We start from the raw sequence: 10793 nt of genomic DNA, 5'->3' as shown, positions 1-10793 counted from the left end.
ATCAACAGTATAAATAGAGAACAAAACGATCAAACCAACCAGTACAGAAGCGATGATCAACGGAGACGTTATAGACTGTATTATACACGAAGACTGTGAACACGGAGAACGCCTGTGTAATTGTATATATTGTGGCAACAACGACGAGCAGTGTATAGGGTGGCTAAAAAAAGTATCAGAAGAAGATTACAAAAGAGATTATATAGAAAACTTCTGGAAATCAGGCGAAAATAGCGCATACGAAGAACTCAACCACGACACCTATAAACGATACAACGAAGACCTGGAGGACCTGGACAGCAGAGGACTTCAAAAAGAAAATAGAACAAATACAACAGACAATGGACAGACTGACACAACTAAACAAACCGTGGGCGTGGCCGAACCAAATGACGGAAAAACAACTATACCCGACAATACAGAACAAATGGGGAACATCAATCTACATTGCTCCGAGACGTTACGTGACACTACTCCAGAAACGGAAAAACGAACCAACAATGACGACAGACCAACTAAACGACATAAAACAAATAATAACCAACACACATACACACAGGTTTGCCCCGGATCCGCTGAAGGAGCTGGATTCCATTTTCCAGCTGTTGGAAGCAGAGAATGGGAGAGGTCTTTACTTGCTCTTGGTGAACACGAGTTCTCAGAGTATTCGAAAGACGATATGGTCAAGCATATTGACCATATTAGAACAAAATTACAAACCGACAATGACATGGACACAACACGGACACAAGGGAGCGGAGGTCATGTGCTTCCACACACAAACAGAGGACGAAACAATAACAGCAATAACGAAATCAAAAACAGAAACGATACAGACACTGCAGACGGACAATGTACCTCCTCCGTGGAGGTTCATATACAAGACAGTTTTCACACACATAATGACAGACAAAGAGGAAGCAGCCCCTCCGCCGGACCGTCAAATACTACAAAAAAACGAGAACTAAACGAAAGGCAACGGACACTGATGACAAAACGACTAAAACTAAACATAAACGAACAAGGACAAACAAGAAACGAACAAACGACACAGATACAACAGACTCAAATGAACACGACGGACGACCAACTCCTGGACCAGATGATGACACAGAAGGAAAAGGAGTTGGAGACGATACTCAATGTGGATATACCTTCATCATCCACCACAACAACCAAAACTCAACATGGAGGGAATCAAGTAAACGTTTATACAGAAACGAACCCCAATTCTCAATCTACAACCACGGAGACCACAGCCACATCATATACTTCGGAGACAAAAAGGGGGGAAACAGTACAAGAACAAGAGAACGAATCGGACGATATCTACAACTTGACGCTGCGGGACTTACAGAAATGTATGTCACAACGCAAAATATTTACAATCTTAGGGCATTCATTCTGTATTGCATCCGTAACGGCACGACCTCACTCCATCAGTATGGAATTAAACGATCTACCAGACTAACAAAACTAGAACGAGACATACAAAAACAATTGGAAACACTAGAAACACAGACGGACATAACTGACCATACAATCTGTAAACAATATTGGGAAGATAAAAAGGAAAACAAACGAATCGGAAAATGCAAAAACGCAAACGTCGTTGACATAATAGAAAACCTAATTACTGAACACAAAATAACATCATGCTCAGACTGGGAAAGTAAAATCGACATAGACACAAAACGACAACTGATGAAAGAATTCGGACTAAACATAGACAGCTACATTCAAAAAATAATACGATACAACAAATACGAAAACATAAAACAAATAAAACACCAATCACTAACAAGAATAATGGTAGACACGTACAAGAAATACACAGAGGACTACGAGGTAGAAGAGGAAGACATACAAAGAGCAAAGTGGATAGAATACATGTTGACAGAAAACCAAATCGAACCAAAAGAACTATTCGCCTGGACAGAAATCATAAAAACCAAACGTTACAAAAAAATAAACGGACTAGTACTATACGGAAACACCAACGCCGGAAAATCATTACTAATAGACAATCTAATAGGACCAACACAACCAGAAGAAATACCAAGAGAACGAGATAACAGTGGATTCCATCTAGACCAACTACCCAACGCAACAGGAGCGCTATTCGAGGAACCACTAATAACACCAATTAACGTAGGAACATGGAAACTATTACTAGAAGGAAAGACAATAAAGACGGACATTAAACACAAAGACAAAGAAGGCATAAAACGACTACCAGTATACATAACGACAGCCACGCCCATAACAAACAACATTGACAGAAACGAAGAAATCCAAATCAACCAACGAATCAAAATATTCAAATTCAACAAAACAATATTTCACAGAAAAGAAGACTACACAATAACAACAGAATTACAACAGAACCGGATAGACAAACCTCCAGGAATAATAAACCCTATACACTTTGCCATCTTATATATAATGACAGGCGAAGACAGTCTTCAGAGAGTGATAAAACTCGACGAGGAACACACGATAGAGGACCAACACGACGAAATACATCAGGAAGAGGTAACTATAAACATTACTTACAATAACAAACCAAAACCAACTAACACACATTACACAAAAAATTAATAAATAATATGTTCAACAGGTACTGGAACTAAGGAGATTAAAAAAACAACTACAAAATAAATGGCAGGAAAAGAGAATAAGCCAAAAACAAAATCAGACAAATCATCAGACAACAGCCTAATAATTCCACCAGGAGGAGATGGAGCAGGAGGGGAAGGATATGGACACAGACTACCACTAAGGGTAAGTATACGTTATAATATAATCAATATAAAAAAGAAAAGACTAAACAAAACATTAATTATATTCTTTCGTATGCTCAGGTCCTCAACATATGGAACAAAGGAGGGAACAGCTACTACAACATCGTAAAAAACAGCCGCTGCATGACATTAGATTTCACATCAGACCAAGGACCAATACCAGTTCCATATCAATACGCAGGATTCTGGACATCTATGTGGTGTGATACTGAAATTGCAAACAACCAAACAATTAATCTTTACAATGAACTAAACAAATTAGCATGGGGTGTAACATGGGTAAAAGGGGAAATAAAACTGGAAATCTACAATGTACTTAGACAAAGACTGCTTCAAGGAGGATCTACAAACTACACAACATACGAATTTGAAGGATCACAAAACCTAGTCATAGGAACATACGACAGATGTCCACTAGAACTAACAACAACAAAAAAAGAAGACGTCGGCCCGACATATCACCTAAAATCAGAAGACAACAAGCTATATTCAGAAACATTAGACATAATAACAAAGGAAGAAATAGAACAAAGAAAGGAATATAAAAAGACAATACACTTTCCAACGCTAACACATAATTACTGTTACAAACCAAATAAAATAGATAAATGGGACACATTAATACCAGGAGTAACAGGAACAACATTAAAAACTCAAATAATAAAACCAGGAACAGAACTACTAAGTCATACTATAACAGGAACACAATACCTAGGATCAGGAACTGTATTCCAAAACAGAGTTACATATCCAGGCATGACACTAGGACAACCGTATGTAGAAGACGAAACAGGAGTAATGAAATTCAAATATTTCATAAGAATATCAACAGAATTACATCTAATACATCACATGAAACCAGACTATAACAACGACAAATTTAAGAATCGTTATACAGACAAACATTACCTCTACCGACAATTACACCGATAGGAAGTGAAAAAGACTCTTATACTTTAGTATGTAGTCCATATGAAATAGATATAAATTAGTTTTAAGTAGTTAATGTAACCGGACTATGTGCATCCGGATAATAACAAAATAATGTATACTGGATTACAATAAAATATATATATGATACATCCTACAACTTTAGTCTGTTATTTTCCTATCCCCGTCATCCGACAATAATATCTTATAAGATTACACGTGCCGCACACTATTAACACGTGATAATCCTATAAGATATTGCTTGTTGTCAGTAGTCCGGTCGTGACGCTGTTGGATGATGGCCAAGAGGATGGGTGATAGCAGATGGCCGCTTAAGGTCATCTGCTATCACTTCCATTTTTTTGGTTTGATTGTAACTGTATTACAGTTGTGTCTAATAGACACACAATCAAACCACCCTTATGTTATTTACCCTTATTAATTAATTACCCTTATGTTATCGATTTTAAAGGTGCTCGTGCTAAAAAATGCAGCTCATCCAGACGACGAAAATGATATCATAACCATGAGTACGCTATGTCAACATTTAATAACAGCGACGAAATGTTTATACATTTACCATGCTTCGGAGAAAAAAAGGTACAGTCCATCACATCGTCATAATTTTCCAATCTATAGATCCACTTATCGTCTCCGAAGACCAGGAGTAGGACTGTCCGGCCTTCTGCATATTGATATTGGACGATACGGATCCAGTTCGTCTTTTCGAGCTGGCAGCAGCGAACAACGTGTCGATGTCTAACTGCCGCTCCGTACTGCTTCCGTATTCTACACCTGCAGGCGGATCTTTGGAAGCTGCACGTATGGAGGACGTGTAGGTGCTCCCACTCTGGGTTGTCGGTGGCATGCCGACAGACGAGCACGAAGGAGTCGTCCCTGGGCCTGTACTTTCTGATGCGGGACAGCTGATCTCGAATTCCCGAAAGAATTCGTTCACAAGAAGCATCTCCTTGTACGGGTACGACTTCTGAGATGAGAAATGGTCTGGGTACTCCGCTGGTAAGTCGCTCAATAACATTGTGCCAGGGGGCACAGGTCTGAACTACTGACAGGCTATAATGATCTGATGTATGATCCTGCCTATCTCGTACGGGATTACCTTCATCCTGGCAACGTACACGTTGCGGATCTTTGGCAATTGGCTCACCAATATGCTGGGAAGCAGGGAAATAATTGTCAGTAACGTCAGTGAGTCTGGGTCGTTTTGAGTGGTCGTCGTCGCTGTCTTCTTCTGACGTTTGGCAGTCCGGGTCTGGCCACCGGTCGTCGGACGGTCGTCTTCCGTAGGCCTCTTCAAAGGCAGCGTCGAGGTCGTCGTCTCGCGAGAGATCCGCACACGTTTCTTGTTGCGGCGCGTCGTCGTCGCTGTCTCGTCCTCGCCCTGCGCCGTCCGTTCCGCGGTGATAGTCAGCGAGTCCTCCGTCTGTTGTACAATCCTTTTCAACATCTCCATCGGCGGCTTGAGCGGCGTCAGCGATGCCACCTCCAACTCGCTGTTGCAATTGTAGCCGCCCTCCTCCAGCACGTTGCATCCCAGCTCGTTGTTGGGTAGCTGAGTGTCACGATCCTCTTCCTTCTCCGAGCTTGACAGAATATGGGTCCGCTCAGCGACGGTAGTGATGCAATCGTCTTCGTCGTGGAAAGTGGTTCCCTGATCGCCGATGTGCAGTTGTCGCGCCTTTTTTTTGTCTGGTGGCGCGTAACAAGTCTTCCACAGAGTGCATATTTTGCAGATGATTTTTAGTTAAAATAAGTCGTCTGTCTGACAGCCTGACACCTAAATGCAATTGCTTCATGTATGGTCTGTAACGCGGCAGACGGCCCGTATATATACACTGGTCGAGAGAGAAGAGCAATACGGGGGAGCGTAAAGAGGGAAGGGGTAGGGTAGGCAACCGGGTATTGGAGACTGCAACGGTGGTATAGAAACGATGGCTATGTGTGTGTGTGTGTGTGTGTGTGTGTGTGTGTGTGTATGTGTGTGTGTGTGTGTGTGTGTGTGTGTTATAGCAACCGTATCATAGCTACAATATTCCGTATACCATACCGCACAGCTAACCTCCCCACCGCTGCAAAGCCGCGAACTGGTCACTTGTTCGGATCTGGATTCCGTTCCGGAACCAGATCCAGCCTCACACTGAACGCCGAACAGCAGGTCTGAATGTATCGGAGGTTTCGGAGCACGCTAGCGTGTAGGCTTTCTAAAAAGCTTGAAAAAGCGTTCAGGTTAACCTGTACGCTTTCAAAAGCGTGCAGGCTAGCGTGCACGCTTATTTATTAGGCTTTTTGCATATATTTGCAACAGCTTCTTTACCAATCATCTTTATCGCTTTCTTCATCCTCCTCTTCGGCAGGGATGCTGATAATACCACGTCGCAGCCCATCGAAATTGGTTGTGAGGAATGGAGCATGCATCATCATCTCCATGATTGCTCATAATCCCCCGCTTGCAGATAGGGATCAAGAGACATCTCAACATTAACTGCATCCGCTGCAAGCCCTATAACGCGTTCTACTGTTATCGGTTCACCACATCCGTCATTATCACACGGATGGAACACATGCGGTGACCGTATATCTTCATCAATTACAAAAACCGTATGAAAGCACTCATCCTCTAATCGAAAATTTTTGCTCGAATTTCGAGAGCTTGCGCGTTCGATGAGAGTCTGCAAGGTGATATACTCGTTATTGCACAAGTTCTTAGGAATGCATTATCCAGGCAACACGAAGAATGCGCGTACGATTTGGGCGGATAAGACATTTGCATAGTATTATGCAGTTGTCACCATCCGCATGAGCGATTGGTTGACGGTGGTTTAGGAGGAGTGCAGGTTCGGGTGTGGGTATAAATGAAAAGGGCAATGCAGCTCCATCAGACGAGCTGGTAGAGGGGGCCGCCTCGACACGAGGACAAGGTGCAACCCTAGCTCGAACGATGTTCGAAGCGGAGTTTCCGGCTACACCCTGCGTCTGCTCTCTTTCCACTCTCACATTAGCATCAATGTCTGTGGAGATTTGCGGTTTCTTTACGCTTACATTCACATCTGCCAATGTAAAAATTCTAATTTGGATGGAATCATCCGTAAGCAGGCTTTTAACTATGTGGACTTGAGGGAGTTGTTATCATCTTCATCTAAATTTATCATTATGCATCGATTCCCTTTTTTTACTGAGATTGCGGCCATCTGAAAAAACACATAGTCTATTTTAGATTTTATGATGTGCACTACATCAATACCTCATCTAAAATACTAAGAGTTCGCTTCATTAAAACCGTCAGACATCCGCGCTAAAATTAAAAGCTACATGAGCGTTCGTTAACATCGTCAGATATCTACACTCTAATTAAAAGCTACACGAGCGCTTCGTTAACATCGCTAGGTATCCGCACTCTGATTAAAAAACTACACGAGCACTTCGTTAACACCGCTAGGTATCCGGACTCTGATTAAAAAACTACACGAGCGTTTCGTTAACACCGCTAGGTATCCGCACTCTGTTTAAAAAACTACACGAGCGCTTCGTTAACACCGCTAGTTATCCGCGCTCTGATTAAAGCTACACGAGCGCTTCGTTAACACAGCCAGGTATCCGCACTCTGATTAATAGCTACACGAGCGCTTCGTTAACATCGCCAGGTATCCGCACTCTGATTAATAGCTACACGAGCGCTTCGTTAACACCGCTAAGTATCCGCACTCTGCGTTAAAAAATTCGACTCACCTTATCAGTAGTAGTAGCAGTAGTAGTAGTAGTAGTAGTAGTAATGGTTGCTGCAGTAGGCAGTAGTAGCAATAGCAGTTGTGGCTCACTTCGTTGATGTATGCTGCCGATAGGAAAACGCGCACAGTATATACCAAACCAGCTCTCCCCCACCACGGCCGAATAAACTGCAGGTCTTGAACTTTGACTTGACCTTTGGTCTGACATTTGACCTGACCTTGACTCCACCCTTGACCTTGACCTCGGAGGTTCAAGGTCAAGGTTGTCCCAGAACTCTCATTTCTATTCTACTAAAGGTATTCTAAAGAAGTTTTTGGAAAATAAAGACGTCTGAGCTGTGTATGATCCTTAGAGGTTAAATTGAAAGAAAACAAAAAAGAGCATTTAAATATAAATAACCAGGAAAATCGACTGTAGTCCACCATTACCTGGATAGTGGTAACAAAATTACTTTATTAGAAATTTTACGTTTTTTAAAAATTTTGAAGAATGCGATATTGATATCAGTCTTTGTCTTTGGCATAGGAACGTACTAAAACAAAGTTAATATAGTATTTATTATTTTTAAGCGCTTACAACTTTTCTGCTAGAGCCTCGCCATTGTAAGGAAGTTATAGTAAATAAAGGTTTCTAATAAAAGTTCTTCCGTAATTAAAAGTATTTATTTATTTTTAAATAGATAGCGTACATTATGCATCTACTAGCAATGATCTAGTAAACAGTGATTGTAGTGCTGTGTTTTTATACAGTAGAATTATGTTGATTCTAGGTTTGACTTACTACATACGGATACGGATACAGTTTGACTTACTACATTGTTACAAGTATTTGAATGTACTTTATTAAAAAAAAAAAAAACTGAATTTTTGTTGTGATACTTTGTAATTTTTTTAGAGGGGAAAACTAGAAATATATAATCATAAATAAATATTTTAAAATAATCCTTGCCAGTTCTTATGCGAATATGATAAATATTCTGAAAAGTGAAATAAGAAATAATTCGTGTGGTTTTAGTTTTCTGTATATCTGACGTACACAAAACGAAAACAATGTTGTACTCGATTATAGTCACGTAAGTACGTCGGTTTTGGGTTTATATAATGTAAGTTATGAAAGGACAAGCCCTGCTGCAACGGATGAGCGAGAGAGTGATGAAATTACTGAACCCTTCTGTCTTTGTGACTTCACAAAGGGCTCTTCAGGGCTAACGAACCTCTCAGCGCCTTAACAAGGGTGACCACCACATGACCTCTTATCTCTCTCTCCAACCATGTCTACCGTGATAACTGTACTGCATCACCACACAACTTTATACGTATATAACAATAGCACATATAAACTCAGCAAAAATAACAATGTCATCCTTAGGGTTATTATGAAATAGTTATCGGTCTATAGTTGAGCAAATTAAATAGATACTTTACTGTTAATATCAAAATTTTTTAAGCCTTGGTGAGATTTTTTAAACTAATCATCGACTAATGGTATGAACATACGAGTAAAAAAAAAAACAGTTGATGTATTTAAAATTGAAAATGTTTTTGATATTTTCTTGAGAATATAAATTAACAAAAAACGTTTATAACGGTTGTTTTGTCACATAACGACGTGCATTAACAATACTTGCAACTTTGTGCCCGTGACTCTCAATCTATTACTTGTACGAGTAACTGATTATTTTACGGTTTGTCAATAACTCTTTCTCTACAGTTAATCATGTTTTCATTAATACGTTAATAATTTTATTCCACTTATCAGTGCCATCTAAGATATTTTTATACAAAGTATAAAAATACTTTGTAAATAGTTTTGTTTTTTCCGACTTGTCTTTCAGGATTAATCTTGGAACTAAAAATAGCGTCGTTTCTACCCTTTCTCTCTGCGAAACCGAATAAATTTGTTGGTAATGCAATTTAATTATATTTTTCAAAAAAAGGAGTATACCATAAAATATAAAGAAATTAATTTTCCATAAGTTAATATTTTTTTTTTTTTTGTAAGGCGGCTTCTCTTGGTATTAATGTGGGTGGCATAAATATTAATAAATCGTAAATCATAATTTACGTTCCTGATGTCATAGTTTGTAAATGTAGCAACGTGCACACTAACGCCACCTGGTACATTCGACCTTACCATCAAATTTTGATCTAAATATTTATAAAATATGTATACATATGTATATTCACAAAAAAATTATGTATATACCTTAATTATTATAAAGTTGTTTCTAAATAATATAGAACTTTTAAATTAAAGTAAAAATTATTCTTCACTGGTTTTAACAGGTTAAAAAAATATATATTAAGCAACAAATTTCAAATATTACTAATGATATTTTACTGTCTTAATTAAAAAAGGGAGACAAACGAGTGTTGTTTTGTAAACGTTAACTATCGTACTTCCGCGAAACGATTGACAGAGTAATATACTGTTAGTAGATGGTGCCGACTCTTGGTATTAACTGTTAACATTATCGATCAGATCGAACAACATCCGTGAAATGTAATTTTTCTTATTGCTATTAGTTTTATAGAGGAAAATAATAATTAAAAAATAAATTGTAATGAAAGAAGTAATAGTATATTGATGAAAAAGTTATGTGTTCAGAACACACAAATCATTTGTAACAATATAAAAATTAAAATAAATATTTTATAATAGACATTTTATTTTTTACAATAGATATGAAGAGCAAGTATGGTAATTATTTGGTACAATACATGGATATAAAAGTACAATGGGTAAAATGAAAAAAAAATTGGTTTTCGTTAAAATTGTCTGAGATAAATGTTTCGTTTGGTGGTTTAATGTAAATATTAATACAATAATTAATCACTGGTAAGACAAAAAATTTACAAACGAATTAAATCAAGAAATAAATTCAAAACAACATAATGTAGAAAAAAATAAAACAGAAAACAAATATAAAAATTTTCATGATCATAAATGGACTTCCATACGTTCTCTCATTCTAATAATGATTCTTCGGAAAAAAGAAAAATGTTTATTTTTCTCTCTCTCTCTCTTTTTCTCTTTCCAATCATATAATGAAGGTACAAAATGTGGAGCAATCACTCGGTCAAAACCTACCTCAAATACATATTTGACAATTATATACTCGAGTTGTTTAAGATGATCTTGTCTGTTTTATGAAGAAGGTGGTCCGTTATGAGTGGTAAAGTAAATGGAATACCGTCAACAATCATTTCGTCCTGTTAAGAATGAAGCTCTGTTTCACTATGAAGCTCTTCATGCAGGAATAACCGTCAGCGGATGTTATTATTTACCGTTTGCTAATAGGGCACACAAGGT

General features: G+C 38.5%; 1 protein-coding gene across 1 annotated transcript; it reads left to right on the top strand.

The window, feature by feature from the left end:
- Nucleotides 1-844: 844 nt before the first annotated feature.
- LOC142320244 (uncharacterized) lies at nt 845-3866 on the top strand. Its single transcript, XM_075357941.1, has 2 exons — nt 845-2784; nt 2865-3866. The coding sequence occupies exons 1-2, from the start codon at nt 2662-2664 to the stop codon at nt 3735-3737; spliced, it is 996 nt and encodes a 331-aa protein (XP_075214056.1). The 5' UTR covers nt 845-2661; the 3' UTR covers nt 3738-3866.
- The last annotated feature ends 6927 nt before the right edge of the window (nt 3867-10793 follow it).

This window comes from Lycorma delicatula, chromosome 2 (assembly GCF_047948215.1).
Source record: "Lycorma delicatula isolate Av1 chromosome 2, ASM4794821v1, whole genome shotgun sequence".
Lineage (NCBI taxonomy): Eukaryota > Metazoa > Arthropoda > Insecta > Hemiptera > Fulgoridae > Lycorma > Lycorma delicatula.
The sequence above is the reverse complement of the archived record's forward strand: the minus strand, read 5'-3'. Positions and strand labels throughout refer to the sequence as shown.